An 18,192-nucleotide genomic window follows, 5' to 3' on the forward strand; every position below is an offset into this window, starting at 1 on the left:
TTTTTATCTATTAGAAACTGTTCTGCAGAACCGGACACCCCTCCCCCCAGGATAGAGATAATATAGTGTTTAATGGTTGCCCAGAATTCTCTTACTTTGGGACATGTCCAGAAGGAATGATAGAACGAATTAGCATCATGCCCACACTTGGGACAAAAGGGAAAGGGAAATGGGACGTGATATACCGCTTTTCTGAGGTATTTGCAACTACATTCAAAGCGGTTTACATATATTCAGGTACTAAAGGAAGTTCTGGATCCTGCTGATATAATTGTAATTGGGTAAAATATGTACAATGTACCACTCTAAAGTAGGTTTCCCATAATCTCACACAGGGCGTAAGAGCTGAGATACTCTGCAGATGTCACGACTGTGGTCGTGACCCCTCTCAGACTTACCTTATTTCTGGGGGTCAGCTTCTGAGCTGGCTTTTGTCTGTCCTTCCTGAGTTAGCTCTGTCTCTGTGTGCTGGCTGCTTCCAGCGTGGCTCTAATTACTCCACTATACTGCACCTGTGTGTGTTGAGCCTCTCTGTGCTTCAGTATGCTTTCTGCCTGAGTCCTGTAGCTGTGATATCATCAGTCAGGCCCTTGATAAGGAAGTGGTGTTCTTCCATTCAGGGCCTTTGCAAACGCCAAAGGTCCAGGCTAGTGTTTGGTGCTGTTAGCATTTCTGCCTTGTCTTGCTTGCCTTGAATCCTATCCTGATTCCAGTCCTGTTGGCTCCCTTTCCCTCCTGTCTGAGAACCCTGTATTCCTGGTGCAGTTGGCACTTCTGCCTTGCTCTTGTCTGGGTGCCCGGTGGCACTTCTGAATCCTGTCTGCTTTTGGCTTCCTTTCCCTCCTGTCTGAGTACCCTGAACCCCTGTCTGCCTTGCTTTTGTCTAGGTGCCTGTGGGCACTTCTGAATCCTGATTCCTGGTGTTCCAGCCTGCTAGTTCCAGTACCGGTTTTCCTCCAAGCCCTGCCGGCTGCCTGCACCCAGGGGCTCAACCCCCAGGGAACGGCGGCTAAGTGTAGGTGAAGCCTAGGTCCAGTCCCATGTGTTCCTGTCCAGTGTGTTCCAGTTCAGTGCGTACCAGTCTGGTGCGTTCCAGTCCAATGTGTTCCAGTCCAGTGTTGGTTGGTGGGTTTTGCCTGCTGCTGCCTCTCCTCGTCAGCAGCCCAAGGGCTCATGATTACTCCAGAGTCCATGCCTGCATGTTTTGAATCTGAGAACCTAACAGCAGACTGTTCAAAACGTCCCAGTCAGGTAGTGGATAACCCAGGTCTACCTCCCATCTATGCTTAAGAGCGTCAAAATTCTTTCTGGGCTCCCCTCCAGCCAATGCCTGGTATAGGCCCAAAACCAAAATCTCCTCATCAGAGATTCATTAAAAAATCCATGCATCCGATCTCCAATTCCATGTTTCAATATCCCTTTATCCAGAGAGGTTATATATTATTTAATCTGACAATAAGCAAAACGGTTACCCCAAGTCTCCCCAATACAATCCTGTAGCTCCTGAAAAGGGATCAAATCACCACCCCTGCCCAACACATGCTCCCACAGAGAAACACCTTTTTGTTCCCACAGGGCAAAAACCGGATTATCCAACCCTGGTTCAAAAGCTACATTCCCCTTTATCAATATTTGATCCGTGACTGATGAGTCGCCTCCCAAGTGTTTGACAAGAGCATTCCACACAGCTCATAGGGGCCTAACAGGAAGCTGCCTCTGAGAGCTCAAGGGATTTGGATGGACTGAAGATGTAGTAAAGAGTAAAAGTTGTAAGGGGCATAATATGCTCTCTCAAACTCTAAGGGAATATAAGTGGGGGTGTGACGGAACCAGCCCCTATATGACACAATAAACAGGCTTGATTATACAGCTTCACAATAGGAAGGCCTAAACCCCCTGTTGCCATCCCCCCAACAAGAATATAAATCTCATCTTCAGTTTCTTATGAGCCCAACAAGACTGAGATAGTATTCAATTTAGCCCCCTAAGGTCTTTTTGTAGCAGTCGGAGAGGCAGCATCTGTAGGAAATGGAGCCACCTCAGAAAGATCACACCATCTTCACAAAGTTTATCCTGCCTAACAGTATCAAGGGGGGGTCCCACCATCTCTCCAATTGTCTTTTGGTGGTTGCCATAAGGGCAGAGACATTTAACTGATATAGCCAAAGAACATCCACAGCTAAGTATGTAAAGGAACCATCTATCCATCGCAAGGGGAAATCAGGGCTCCAAGTGCGCCACAAATATTCTGAGGATGGCAAGGCCTCTGATTTAGTGACATTCAAGCAAAATCCAGCATAATCCCCATATTCCCGTAAAATCTCTAGAAGCGCCGGAAGAGATTCCCAAGGCCGCATAACATGGACACTGCCACCTTAAAGCAAAGAGGATCCACCTCCACTCTGTGGATCAAAGGATTAGCCATGATATCTCAAAGCAGTGAATCTAAGGTCAATACAAACAAAAGAGGGGAAAGAGGACAGCCCTGCCTCGTCCCCCAACATATGGAAAAATCAGGCGCATTCACCCCGTTCACCAATAATCAAGCTTTTAGTATAGAAATAAGCTGGCCTGAGAAACTGTATCGACTTAACACATCAAAGAGAAAATCCCAATGAACGCAGTCAAACGCTTTCTCAGTGTCGAAGCTGATAAGAAGTGAGTGGAAGTCGAGGGAGGCACTGATCCAGAGGCTATGACTGCATTAAACATCCTTGTAACAGGTGACACTACCTCCTCCCCCAACAACTTATAAAAATCGGCTCGGAACCCATTTGTATCTGATGCCTTCAAAAGGGGGCTATGTTGTATAGATGAGTACACTTCATCTTCTTGTATAGATGCATCCAGAAGCTCTCTATCTGCCTGCATTATGGTAGGTAAGGCTAAACTATCCAAATACAGGCTGCTCGACAACCCCTCATCATGTAGGGCAGCATATAGATGGCGATAGTAAGAATGGAAGATTTCGCAAAAGGACAGGTGTCTCTCAGGTGCCCCCGGGGCCCAGACCCAAAAGTCATCAAACATGGGAGATGGACAGCGCCCCCCTGGGCCCAATACATCCACTTCTCTCTTAGAGGAGGCCAAGACACAGTCGTCATTTCGCAATGCAGGCCGAAACCACACCACTAATCAGCCACGAGATGAAGTAGCTGCCCCCTCCCCTCCTTCAATCCTTGTCAGGAGCTCCTGAGCCTACAACACCGTGGTATATGTGTGGTTAGTACTATTGTGGGTCACACGCAACGTGGCCGGGTATGTCAGAGCAATGCAAATTTTATTGGAGAACAGCTTTGAACAGATGGAGGCAAAAACCTTACGTTATGCTGCTACTTTAGATGAGTAGTCTAAAAAACATAAGATGTGCTTATTCTCATAAGACAAAAGCTTCCCAGACTGCACCACTAGCATAATTGCATTTTTATGAGAGAAATTCAATACCTTTAGGATGACCACCCATGGCCTAGATGGTCTGCTTGAAACCCAGTCTGTGCACTTTCTCCACACTCAAGGGTCCATAGCATTCTGGGAGGTGTAGTTCTCACTGAAGCCACAATTCCAGGAAGCCAATTCATTCTTCCACCGGTTCAGGTAATTTGACCAGGCGGAGATTATTCCTCCTGGATCCCTTCTCTAGATCTTCAACTTTATCCTCTAGTACTGTGATTCTTTTGATAAGTTGTGCCTGACTGAATTCCACTACTGAAACCTGATCCTCCACAGGCCCAGTCCTGGACTGGAAACTCAAATAGTCTCTGGTTAATTCCCCCAGTTGAATCTGGACTTGTTCTATTTTGGCTGTGATCAGAGTTAGTCTCTGCTCCAACATCTCCTCCAGCGCCATTTTCATTTCTGCTGTAATCTCTGTGACCCAGGTCATGGACACAGACTGTCCCACCGGGGCCGCCATTTTGTCTTTGACTACCCTGTTGCAATGCTATTCTTTAGTATAAACTTTCACCGCCATAGTATCAGGAGCCCTGATTATGCTGCTACAGTTGTCGAATGCACAGCAACAATTGGAGGGATCAGTGCTGCCCCAAAATCGGGGTTTCAGGTCAGGGTGGTTGGAGGAGCGCTCTTCAGCTGCCTCCCTCGGTCACAGTATCATGTGATTCCCCCTGTTCCTATGATTGTAAACTGCTTAGGTATTTGATTTTGACTGACATTATATCAAATAAAGATGAATATGACTAACCATGGCTGAAATCCCTGAAGACTTAGCTAGTAATCCACTAAGTCTTCCCACTCCCCTTGAGGTTGGGCAAAATCTCTGGTGGTCTAGTGGCCCATTAATGCATTTCCACCTGCCCAGGGTCTGTGGCTCTGGGTTACAGGTCAGAGGGTCTCTCCCTCACAGGTCCCAACCTGAACCTGAGAGCCTCTGTTTTGTTTTTTTTCAAAATTAAAAGGAGAATAATGATTTTACCCTTAGTACCATGTTTCAAGCATCTTATGATATAAAAGCGTACACTAAGCAGAGTGCACATTTTTACTCGACATTCAGTGAGCATTTTGTCTTAGCAAGGATTTTTGTTAACGCCTGATACTTTGGCCTATCATTAGCTTACTACTTCGGGCATTACATCTTACCTTTTTCCTTGGAGATGGTTTTGGCACTTCTCTTTGTACATCATTAGTCAAATTAACTGGCAGGGCATGCTCACAAATGACCTGTAAAACAGAGATAACCAAGATGGAAAGCTGACATTAGAAAAAAAATTAAATCAAAGCATTACTCTTAAGCATAAATATATTGTATTACATTACAAATTGCATCTATAGCCCGCCATTGCCAAACTAGTTCTAGGAAGTTCACAAAAGACTAACCCCCAAATTCTATATATCGCACCTTAATTTCTGCACAGAGATCGAAGCATATTCTATAACCGTGCATGTAACTTAATTGGTTAACTAGCTAATCAGCGCTCTCTGATGTTAACAATTATCAGCACTAATTGGTATTAATTACAATTTACGTGCATAGCTCACTAAGAATATTCTGTAACGTGGTGCACGTAAATTCCAAGTCACACAGTTGAAAAGGGGGCGTGGTTAAATCTATGCGCATTATTATAGAATACACCCGCTCTGCGCCTAATTTAGGCATTGGGATTTACGCCAAGTAAAACATGGCCTAAATGGATGCAACCAAATTTGGTAATGTGGAGAGGAACTCGGCTTATTCTATATACCGCGCTATATACCGCGTGGAAATTTAAGCATGTTCTATAAAATTTAGACGTACTTTAGAGAATATGCCTAGGTGTATGTTTTTACCACCAATTCTCAGAATAAACAGCAAAAGCAAACATTATATTAACCAGCACATGCTGAACCTACTCAAAAAATATATATTTCTAAATAGAAACACTTTCAGAGATCTTCGAAATTATTAGATACTAGTAGAAAAGGCCCGTTTCTGTTTTAAAGGAAACGGGCGCTAGCAAGGTTTTATATGAATGTTTTTTTTGTAACCTAACAGTTGTTATAAAAGTGTTATAATCCGAAGGAATATCTGTGTGTCCTTGTTTTTTTTTTATCTTTTTTCTTTCCCTAAATTTGTAATTCTGCCAACATGTTTGTCTTTGTGCTTGTGCATGAACTCATGTGTTGTGGTGCTGTTTTTTTTTTTTTTGCATGTTCAAATTGTTGGATGCATTCCTGTGTGTGTAACTTCATTCTTGAAATGAGCACCATTAAATTTTTGCTGGTAGTGTGTGTGTGTTTTTCCATTGTTTACCTGTATGAATTCGCCCCTACTTACCCTCCCCTCCTTCCGCAGTGAGACACAGAGAGTGCAAGACTGGTTGTGTGTGAGAGAGAGCATGTGTGTGTGTGTGTGTCTGACACAGATATAGTGTGTCACAGAGTATGTGTGTGTGTCTCTCTCCATATCCTCCTCCTTGCAGCTTGCCCTTGCAGGAGCACAGGGGTAGGCACTGTCTCAGAGTGTATGTGTGTGTGTGTGACAGAGACATAGAGTGTGTGTGTTTTTGTGTGTGTTTTCTAGAGTGTGTGTGACAGTGACTGAGAGTGAAAGACTGTCTGTGTGAGAGAGAGAGAGAGAGTGTCTGTGTGTTTGGTGCAGTTTTTCCTCCCCCCTCCTGCCGTTTTTTTTAGCTGCACTTAATACCCTGTAGAAGGGCTGGTTCCCTTTGAAGTATTGTTTTTCCATTGTAGACCTGTGAATTTGGCCCTACTTCCCTTCCCCTCCCCTCCTTCTTTTCGTCCCTGTACATAGCACACTTACTCAGAGTAGTGTCGTTTTCATTTCTGTGCTGCCTGTCAGTTGCCTCTGTCATGTCAGTAGGAGTTCCCTGTTTTATTACTGTTGTTTCTGCAGGGAGTTCTGTGAGCGCGTTAGTGTCGGGACGCCCGCTGGCTCGCAATCTTTGTGGTTTTGTGAGGGTGGGCGGCACTTTAGTGACGGTGCTTCGGGAGGCCAGCAGTGTTGTTGGGTCGGCCGGTGGCTTGCAGGCTACGTGTTTTTGTTAGGGCGGGCGGCACTTTCTGTACAGGGCTTCTGTAGTCCGGCAGTGTTGTCAGCTGAGCTGTCGTTTCGACAGTGCGGTTCGCGATGTTGGCAGTGTTCCCAGCTGATCAGTTTTGTACTGTCGATTACCGAGCGCGGCACGTTTGGGCGGGCTGCAGGCACTGTGGAGCCTTTGCGCGTGGCAGCCAGTCTCGAGCATCCCGAAGGTAGTGCACAACAGCGGTGGGAGGGGGGGGTGCGGTTTTCGGCATTCCGGGGGGGGGGGGAGATCGACAGGTTCGCGGGAGGGGGTGGGTTTCGAGGGGGCCATAGCGCGGGGGGGGGGGGGTGACAGCTGATTCCGAGGCAGTAGAAGGAGTAGGGAAACACACTGGCATGTTTCCCTACTCCTCCCCTTGCCTTGGAATCAGCTGTGTTGACGTCAGTGACGTCAGTGCGTGTCTGCCTCGCAGACCACTTGCAGCCAGGGAGCCACGGTCCCAAGCATAGAACGTTGGAGGTGAGAATTATTATATAGGATACATTTCAAGGAATGCGGTAGTAGATTCCAATTTTTTGTAGCTTGAACAGTGAAAGTAATAGAAAATGCCTTATTATATCTAACCTTTGATGCACCTGTATAATAAAAAGTTATAAAATGTTTGGATGAAATTTTATAACTTTTTGCTGAGATCTTTACCAGACTCAACATATAAGCCATGGTCTGGCCATATAGTATCAAAAACACTAATACACAAATTTTAAACACTACCCTGACCTCTACAGTGAGCCAATGTAGTTTTACTAATAAAGGTGAAATCCTATCAAATTTTGGCAGCCGGCATATCAGTCTGGCTGCCATATTTTGCAGTACTTGTAACCTCCTCAATAAACATTTATTACACCCTGCATAAAAGACACTACAGTAATCCAGGTGTGCCAAAATAAGTGTCTGCACAACTATTTGAAAAATGTCAGAGACAAAATAAGCTCTTTATCCTCCTAAACTTCCATAATGTTCTAAATACTTTAGCCAATATCGTTCACTTGTGACTCAAAAGAAAGTATGCTCTCAAATAATACTTCTAAAATTTTGAGTTCTTTTTCTAACTTGTACGTTACACTGTTGACAGAAATGTCAACCATGGGCAAACAATTAAAACTACTAATCGGTAACATGAATTTTGTCTTCTCCTTATTAAGCTTCAGTTTAAACTGAGAAGCCCAGAATTCCAATAAAGCTAGCCCTCTTGAAATATCTATTAAAACTTCAGCAAAATCCCCAGAAAAAGGTATAATATGAGGCCATCAGCATAAATAAATGAATCCCATATCAGTTAATCTTTTACCCAATGAAGCTATTACAATACTAAAAAGTATGGGTGAAATTAGTGAACCCTGAGGGACTCCACAATCTTGAACCCACGAAACAGAATAAACCTATTTAATTTTAACCTGATATGTTCAGTTCCTCAAAAATCCCTGAAACCAATTTTTTTTTAACCAAATCACCAATCCCATATTGACAAAGCAAATTCAATAAAATATTATGGTCGACTAAGTCGAACACACTCGACAAATGAAATTGCATCAACAATATTCTTTTAACAGGGTTAATCTCATTTCTGATCTTTGACAACAATGTTCCTAATGCTGTTTAAGTACTATAGCCTTCTGAATTGTGATTGGGATTCATGTAATCCAAATAATCACTAAGGGCTTTGTTTTACAAAGCCGCACTGGCGATTCCCACCCGGCAAATGAGAGGAAGTCCATAGGAACTGAACGGGCTTCATCTCATTTGCTGCACCAAGAATTGGTAGCACGGCTTTGTAAAAGAGGCCCTCAGCTACTCAGCCACAATTCCCTCCATTGCTTTTGTTAACAATAGGATCAAGGCTACAGGCCAATAGTTTCTAACCTCATTTAATTTTCCCGCATTATTCTTAGGTGTTAAGATAATCTGGCCAATATCTCCAGGGGAAAAATTCTCAAGCTTAATTGTTAATGATTGAGTTAAGCTTCCTTCATCAAATAAATTGGGCAGGAGTCTGATAGACACTAAGATGAAGCATATTTTTTCAAATAATATACAAGGTTCAAGGTTATTTTATTTGATAAACTGCTTAAGGGCAACCATTAAAGCGGGGTACATAACAAATAGTGGGAGACCTGTGAGAAGCAAGTTGCAATAGTCTAAGCAGGAGGTGATGAGAGTATGGATAAGGGTTTTAGTAGTGTGTTCAGAAAGAAAGGATGAATTTTGGTGATATTATAGAGAAAGAAACTACAGGTTTTAGCAGTATGTTGGATATGTGCAGAGAAAGAGAGAGGAGTCAAAGATGACCCCAAGTTTACAAGCTGATGAGACAGGGAGGATGAGAGTGTTATCCACAGAGATATAGAATAGGGGAAGAGGACAGGAAGGTTTAGGATGAAAAATAAGAAGCTCAGTCTTGGTCATGTTTAGTTTCAGATGGCAGTGAGACATCCAGGCAGCAATGTCAGACAGGCAGGCTGATACTTGGGCCTGGATTCCTGCTGACATTTCTGGTGTGGAGCGGTAGATCTGGAAGTCATCAGCAAAAAGGTGATACTGAAAACCACAGGATGAGATCAGAGCACCAAGGGAAGAAGTATTGATGGAGAAAAGAAGAGGTCCCGAGACAGAACCCTGAAGTATACCAACTGATAGCGGGATAGAAATGCAGGAGGATCCACCAGAGTGTACACTAAAAGTGTGATGAGAGAGATAAGAAGAAAACCAGAAAAGAACAGAGCCCTGAATCCAAGTGAGGTCAGCATATCAAGGAGTAGGCGGTGATCAACAGTGTCAAAAGCAGCAGATAGATCGAGAAGGATAAGGATAGAATAGAGACCTTTGGATCTGGCCAGGAACAGATTATTGGAGACTTCAGCAAGGGCTGTTTCAGTTGAACGAAGAGGGTGAAAGCCAGATTGAAGTGGATCAAGAATAGCTGTTTGGGTCAAGAAAAACAAACAGATGGTTGTCTTGTGAAGCAAATAAGTCTTCTTAAGGTAGTAGGCTAAAGCTTGTTTGCAGTCCGATGTGTGTGAGACTTCCTTCCCCTTGTTAGTATATGGCTTAGAGAAGAATGTAGAACCTATGGACAGGTTCATGTGGAAGGTTCAGACCAGAGTACAGATGGGTGCTCAAGAACGCTCTGATAGAACAATTGGAAGTATAAAGCGTATGAGACAAGTACTTTCACTTTCTCTGCATGCTGATGTGACAGCCACCAAGAACTCTCCACATCAGGAATTTCAGTGTTATCATTTCAAATGGTTCAAAGCAAGGTTTATTAACTGAGTGAGGACTGCATTTCAGTCCTAGAGAATAAAAGGCTTTGTATGCCAGATGCCTTTCACAAATGATGAACAAATGGAGTGACATTGGGTGATCTCCTAGTTGCAAGTGAATCTGGCAGTGGCACTCAGATACACCTTTACTTATGTGAGAATACAGTAGTGGTTACAAAATTCTATAAAGATTATAGCTGAAAGGATCCAGACCTTCCTTGGCACATCATAATTAAAATCTTTTCTGTTTACGACAACGGTAGATGTTTTCTTAGAAGCAATGAAGATATTTTCTCTCTCTTAAGAAAGTTGGAGGCATGTACTACTAAGTGCTCAACTTCCATGCTGTCAGCAGGAGGGAGTGGTCGTTTGGGTGACAAATGGACCCACATTCTTGGGAGATCAGGTTGGAGCTAGATTAAAGAGAAATGGAAACCATACCTGCTGAGAACAGGAAGGTACTAAGAGGATCACTCTGGCCTTCTTTCACCTTCTGCTTTGAGAAAAGAATAGGAGGAAAACTACAAACAAAAATATTTGATCCCACACACAGTCAACACTGTCTGTTAGCTTTCAGCCATCAGGGGGAAGGCTTTATTTCAGGAAGATGTTGAACCAGCCTAATTGAAGAGTATGTTCTGAGATAGGATTAGTGTTGACTTCTTGAAGCTGATGATGAAACCCACGAACTGGAGAAGCAAGACTACTTCTCTTGGAGCTAGATATAACCTCTGATGGGTGGCATGCTTTATCATCAGTCACTGACGTATGGAAAAACAATTATTCCCCATTTCCTGAGGTGTGTTGCTGTCATTTTAAGTTATTTGCTGCCCTTTTTATCTTACAGGTAAAAGTACATGCGCTGTGAAAAGTGTGCATATATTTATTTACCACTATTTAGGACAGGGGGTAGTTCTCAAACCACATTTTTATTTGGTTAAGGCTAAAAATGTCTGAAAACTGAGCTAAACAGCTTTGAACTAGTGACCCAGGAATGAGAAGTCCTCTATGTTTGCATCAATAAACTGAGCCATCCACTTTTCTACAATAATTAATGTCAAATTGGACAAAATGCCCCAACACAAATTAAATACAGTTCTAAATTTTGTGTTACCTTTTTTCTTGGAGAAGGTTTTGGTATGTCTGCTCCTGTGTAATTTGTTAGACTTGTTAGACTTATTGGCAGGGGCCGCTCAGAACTAGCCTCCTGTAAAATGAAGAAAAAGTGAAACAATAAGATCACAGGCAAATTACACAAATGCATTTATAACTTGTGCTATAAAATTATGATACAAACATTTTTGCATAAATGTTGAAAATAAAATAGAATGTAAAGTTTTACATGTGCACATAACACAATTATTTTTTATCGATACCCTGTGATTAGAAGTGGAGTCTTAGCCTGCAATAGCAGTGAAAAGTGAGCTGTAAAGAAGGCTTGAGATTTAAGGGTTCCTCCTCACATTACTTATAATTGCACTGATATTCTATTAAAAATTTGATATATTAATCATGTACAGCAGTATTTTACATATATTTTTTGGAAAATAAAATTGAAACAGAGAAAAAATGAAGGCAGATAAAGATCATGTGGCCCACCCAGTCTGCACATTTATACCATCTACTATCCCTTCCTCTCTCTTAGAGATCCTATATACTTGTCCCAAGTTTTCTTGAATTCAAAGTCATCATCTCCACCACCTCCACCAGGAGACCAGTCCACAAATTCATCACCCTTTCCATAAAGAATTATTTCCTTAGATTACTCCTGAGTCTATCCTCTTTCTCCTTCATGCTATGCTGAATTGACAGAGACTCGCCTCTGTCAATTATTAGTCACCAGGTCTTAGTTTAAAATGGGACCTGTATTAAAATACCTCTAAATTATACAGGAGAAAATAAACTCAAAAATACAATATCAACCTATCAAAAGGAGTTTACTTATAAAGTAATATATAGAGATGGTGTGAAGGTGTCCTTTGGATTGATAAATAGTGTTAACAAAATGAACCTCAAACCTCCTAGCAGGGAATCATACAAAGTTATTGCTAAACCTCTGCTTCAATAGGAGTAGAGTACTATCATGGGTTCTATTTAAGAGAGTCAAGAGAGAAAAAATCCCAACGTAAAAACTCACAAAACATGAGAAAACCGATGGGATAAAAAACTCAATTCCTCTCTCAAAAAATTCTATATCAATCTTACAAATGGACACCCATCATCAAACCACCCTAAAAGACTGACAATAGCCAGTAAAAGGACTATCTAAGGAGAACCCTCAAAACAAGGATACACCCTGGAATATACTGAGGTACTATCTGTTGCACACTCTTTAACGTTTTAAACCTTCATGAAACTTTGTTTATACATTTTGCAACAATCAGAAACCCACTCAGGCTTAACCCCAGATATAACAAGTGTGAAATACTTAGCTTAAACCAGGTGAAACACCCTCAGAAAAAAGACTGTAACCAAATATCCCACACTAAGGGACTCCGGAGTCCTATAAAGTTTCTGCAGCGGCGAAAAAACGCCAGCCCCTCGACAAAAGCGCCTTGTTTCGCCAACCTCGTGGCTGCCTCAGGAAGAGCGCTACAAAACCATCTAGATAAACCAAATTAACACTGAAAACTAAATCGTCAGCTGTATGGAACCTCAAAGATGGTGCATTAATATTAATATTAATATTAATATTAATATTAATATTTTAATATTACCTGTATTAAAATAGCATGAGTTACTGGTAAAATAACGTCTCAATGGTTGCTCATATTGATAACTATGCCCCTAAATCCATTACACAATTTTTTTAACACACACAAAGTAGTAGTAAATATTTAATATGTAATTGTATTTAGCAGCAAACATTATCTTCCCATCAACTGCCAAATAATTACACAAAATAAGTGACAGAAAAGACAAACTGCAGAAAGGAGCCGCATTGAGCCTGCTATGAGTGGGATAGCGCGGGGTACAAATGTAACAAAAATTTAAAAAAAAACAAAAATCAAGTCTATTTGTCAAGGCTACAGAACTGTCTTAATGAGAAGGATATATTATATAACTGTGCATTTTATTATGTCTAGTGAAGGGGAAAAAAGACTCAAGGGTACATTAAACCATTGTGGAAGCCTTTGCTGCCTGGAATAGTTAAGGGTTGGCAAACCTCAGTAGAGAGTCAAGGCCTACGCTGACAGTGAAACTGATAACAACTATATCAACGCTGAAAAAAAACTTCCAACAGACACAACAAAGCAGGGCTGACACAGGCATGGAACTTTCCCTTGACACTAAAAATACTGCAAAGTCAACTTAAACCAGACCAGTAATGCTGTTTTTCACCAGCAATAACATAGCTGTACCAATTCAACTGCATGTGAACTAACAAAGCATAACCATTATTTTCGTCATTACCTAAGGCCTCCATATCATGGAAACATGGATTATTATGGCAGATAAGGGCCTTAAGGCTGATGTAGTCTGCCCTTTTTCCTCCTCTTGTACCTGATCTCATTCTGTCTCCCTTCATTTCCTCACAACTAAGGCTCCTCGGTATGTATCAAATGCTTCTTGAATTCTGCTACTGCTTTTGTCCTCTTATCACACCTCATCCACCAGTTCATCACCTATTCATTCTCTTTAGACATAACTTTAGCGGAAGAAATATTATATATATTAGAAACCAAAACAGATTCTCCGTCTCAGACATGCTTTAAATATCTACTAAAGAGCTCCTTAGGAGCTAGTAAGTGAAATTTTCCAAAAGCTCATCAAAAACAAACTATCTTTAATAAATGACACATTTGCAGCCTGAACAGCTGTAATCTGATTCTCCAAAGACGCCAAAGAAGGCTCTAGACTACTAAATCTACTGTCCTGTTCTGCCAGGTTATTTACAGCCTGCTAAGAAACTACAGCAACTTAAGGAAGAAACTACTCAATCCTAGATGTAGTCTCAAACAAGTCCAAATGTCCTTCAAAGAAAACGTCCACTTGTGAACCCACACTAGGAATATACTGACCCCCTCCCAGTCCTGAAGAAATATCAAGTACTGATGATAAAGAAAACAAGCTCCTTCAAAGATGGATGCCGTGACAGGAGAGGTAGGAGCCGACCTGTCTTAGGAGCAGGTATATCACCTCACTGCTAAAAGATTCTAGTGGCAAAGGAGGGTTCTAACAGTGGGGCTCAAAGAGACCCCTGAAACAGAGGAAGGCAAACTAATACTACCAGGTGCAATCATTGTTACATGAGAGGTGCGCCCTGTGGGCTAGATTCAATAAATGGCACCCAAAGTTAGGCGCTGGGATGATCTGCACTAAGCTAGTATTCTGTAAAGGATGCTCTGCGCGGAAGTCCTTTATAAAATACATTTTGTACCTAACTCTGGGCATGAGCACTTATGCCTGCCAAAGGCTGGTATAAATGCTGGCATCCACTGATAGCAGTTAGAAGTGCAAATAAGGGGGTATTTTATAACATTATGCCTAATTTTTGTGAACACCCCTGCCCCACCATGCCCCTCCCATGGGCACACCCCCTTTGGAGATACACGCTATGAAATTTAGGCACACATTATAGAATTGGGCTTAGGGCAGATCTGCGCATAACTAATTACTGACAATTAAGTGCTTTTTAACTCCAATAATTGATAGTGCCTAATTAGTTTATGCACGGATTTGGCCAACCCATATAGAATCCAGGGGTATATGTTTATCCACTGGACCAATACTTACAGGAGTTGAAATCAAAGCTGGTCTTTTCCCCATTAGGAATTAAAATAAAATCCTGGGCCTCACAGACTCCTCACAGGACCTCAAGGGCACCAAAGGGGCCTCATACACCTGCAGCCACAGCATGGGGCAACTGCTGCCTTTTCACCAAAAGCCAGTGTGCTAATATCACAGGGGATGGGGCAATCTCCTCCGTGACTCCAGTTACTGCACCCATCACTTTTGCTATCACCCAGGCTTCACACAGTCACCTTCAGCTCTCTCCCCATTTTTGACCTGAATCCCTCATCAGGCTTCCCTAAGGTCAATACCCTAGCTCCCTCCCATCTCCCCATAGCCTGAATTACCAACATTCTGACACACCCAGCATTCTCTCACCTCCAAGGCTCAGCCCCCTTCTCTCTCTCTCTACCCCACCAGCTGCTCCTGCCCATGCTGACACCACTGATGCTGCCACTGTTCCCATCCATTTGGCCAACCTGCTGCTTCCTCTCTTCAATCAACTTAATTAGCTGCTACCATCTCTCAGTCTCTGTGCTGAAATCTGCAGAGCCAAATATTAGCCATTCTCCAATGGTTCGAGGCTTCCCCTGACTGGCTCCCCACCTTCAACTGGTGCTTATGCCCTGGATATCCTGCTCCTTCCTCACTTAGGGCCCCTTTACTAATGTGTGTTAAGCCCTTAACACACGGTTAGCATGGAAAAATAGCATCCTACACAAACACGTTAAAGCTGTTTTCACATGTTAACCTATGTGTTACTGATATTTTAAAAATATTTTGGGGAGGTGGTATGCCGTGGGTGCAGAGAGCCATATACATGTTAATCAGCTAAAGCATTATACTTAACTCTGATTAGCCAATTAGAACGTGTAATGTGGGAACACTTAACGCCTCCTAAATAGAAGGCACCACAAAGAACTAATGACAACATTAGCGCACAACCTGCAATGAAATATATTTATAAATCCTCCAAACAGTGCTGCATTAAACCTGGGCTTAGTGCACGGTAAAATCTTGCGTTACTATGTGTTAAGTGTTGATTCTACCACATTTTAGTAAAAGTGCCCCTTAGGTGGAGAGACAACACCAGTGCGCCAATATCAGAGAAGGACAGACCAATCTCGGTGAGTCCAAGGCTTCACCTAGCTCTTCACCTTCACCCGGTGGTTGTGTCCTGGATGTCCTGCTCCTTCCTCCAGTCTATGGCATTATATTGCCATAGCTAAAAGACGTGGAGAGCCATAACAGTAAAATATGGACCCTGGATAAAGCTGTTTCTCTGAGGTAAAATGAATATACTTACCTGTAGCAGGTATTCTCTGAGGACAGCAGGCCATCAATTCTCACATGTGGGTGACTTCATCCACATCGCCCAATGCGGAACGCTTTTACAAAATACTGTATCTTTAAGAGCCCGCGACAGTACTCCCATGGTGCATGTGTGAGTGCCTTCCCACCTGCCATGAGAGTGTGGGACCATCAGTACAGTAAAATAGCTATACAAGATACTCCATGTGGAAATGAAGGGTATGTGAGAATTGAGGACCTGCTGTCCTTGAAGAATACCTGTTACAGGTAAATATCTTCACTTTCTCTGAGGAAAACAGGCCAGAAAATTCTAACACGTGGGAATCCCTAGCTACCAGGCTCACCAAAAAACAACAGTAGGACAACTGAAACTAGCAATAGCAAGTTCAAAATATTAATTAACCTGAAACTATATACACACTGTGTAAGAGAGCAGTTTGACAGAACAAAATGGGCCTAGGAAATTCTGCAGAACTGTATGTCCAAACCGACTATCGCGTTGGGTATCTTGCGCAAGGTAATAGTGAGATGTGAATGTGTGTACTGACAATCACTTTGATGCTTTGCAAATCTCTTCTATAGAGGCTGATCTCAAGCACGCCGCGACTTCAGTAAATAGGCTCACTTCACTCTCTATCTAGTCCACTGTAAGTAAGGAAGACATTTGATTAATCTGTTTCTACTCCCCCGCGCAGCTGTCGCTGTTCACTCAAAATACAGCAAGCAAACCTGTGAGCTGCTGCATCCACGTTGTTGTTCTTTATTGTCTGTAACAAGTCTAACATTGTTTTTGTTGGATAGGCAGTGCCTTATCAGGTGGAGGAGAAAAAACGTAATTGAACATCACTAAAACAACTTCAAAAATTATTGTAGCTAGTACAGTGATGGGCAACCTTTTGAGCTTGGTGTGTCAAAATTCGCCAAAAAACCGAGCATAACTCGGGTGGTGTGTCACTTCGAGAAAAAAACCATAATTTCGCGATATTTATAGTTTAAATAACAAAAATGTATAATTGTAATATATAACTGTATTTAATAAACCAAAACCTATTTATTTAACTTACCTGCTTAGTGACTTCTTTGTTCATCTGTCAGTCGGTTTCTTTTGTTGGTCTTGATATTATTTAACTTGTGTGGGGTGTCGTGAACTAAGATAAGTGAGGGGGAGGGGGAATTCTTTAACTAATCTGCCTATTAGTGACTTTTTTGTTGCTGAATTTCATTGGCTAAATCTTCAATTGAAGGTTGGTAATTTGTACACTTCAAGCCCAAGCAAGCACTACTAACTTCATCTTTCAATCTGTTTCTTTTGTTGGTTTTGATATTATTTAACGCTGAGAATAAGGTTTCACAAAACTACGTAGAGGGAAAAATTGTGAGTAAAGCCATTGCTATATTTTTCAGGGTGCTAAAAGTGTCTGGTAATCGGATCCAGGCACTCCAAATTTCCTGGTAACTCAGATATTCTCTTAATAATTGCATCTTTATTCTGCATATCGTGAAATAGAACTGGTGCACATCTTAGGAGAGTTTCTTTAATAAATTCTCCCTCACTGAGTGCTTTTCCATGCTGAGCTATGGAGTGAGCAATGCTCAAACTTGCAGATGTTAAATTTGTAGAACCTTTTACAAATTTAAGGATGGACTTAGATTGGCTCTTATAAAAGTGTAGCTGCCTGGAAATGTATTCCTTCCTTTCATCCTCACTTTTTTTCAAGAGCTGGGAATGATTAGTTTCAAAATGTCTATTTATATTCCACGTTCTGCTTACTACCGTTTCAGTACATAGAACGCAAAATGATCTGCCATTTTTTTCTATAATGCCATACATCTCGGTCCATGTCTCTTGAAAGGGTCGGCTACTGCTACTACCACTTCCTTTACTTAACCTTGTTTTTTTATTTTTTGGGTTCTCCATCAGGGGGGCAGTGACAGAAGATAGAATTATAGATAGCCTGTTAGCCCTGCAGGCAATTAGGGGTTAACTAGCCTAACTGACCACCTTATGTAAATTAAGATGGCTGCCGCTATTTCTAATGGCGGGAAACGGCACCCATAGCACATGCCCTCGCCTCTCCCAGCCTCCCCCTCACCTATCTCAGCAATGATGGTCAATTAGAAATCCACGACACCCCAGAACAGTAGATTGGATGATGGTTGCTGTGGTTATGTGGTAATGGCGATCACAGGGCCCCCAGAGATGCGTCCCCCATGGCATTCCGCAGCTCTCTGCTCCGCCAGCCGGAAGTGAGGTCAAAGATCCCCTAACGGCCGTGCAGGAGCCGGGGCAGAGGGAGCAGCAGGGAGGGAACAAGCGGAGGACTCGGAGGGAGCCAATAGGAGCGCAC

The 18,192-nt window shown here is 42.3% G+C and overlaps 1 protein-coding gene across 2 annotated transcripts in view; it reads right to left on the bottom strand.

The window, feature by feature from the left end:
* Positions 1-18,192, bottom strand: part of FAM13A (family with sequence similarity 13 member A) — a 501,662-nt gene that overhangs the window by 323,592 nt on the left and 159,878 nt on the right. For both annotated transcript variants that reach the window (XM_030190686.1, XM_030190687.1), the window contains 2 exons: positions 10,914-11,006; positions 4,597-4,677 (listed from right to left, as the gene is read on the bottom strand). In XM_030190686.1, the coding sequence (XP_030046546.1) occupies positions 4,597-4,677; positions 10,914-11,006 (174 nt within the window). The remainder of the gene's footprint in view (positions 1-4,596; positions 4,678-10,913; positions 11,007-18,192) is intronic.

This window comes from Microcaecilia unicolor, chromosome 2 (genome assembly GCF_901765095.1).
Source record: "Microcaecilia unicolor chromosome 2, aMicUni1.1, whole genome shotgun sequence".
NCBI classification, from domain to species: domain Eukaryota; kingdom Metazoa; phylum Chordata; class Amphibia; order Gymnophiona; family Siphonopidae; genus Microcaecilia; species Microcaecilia unicolor.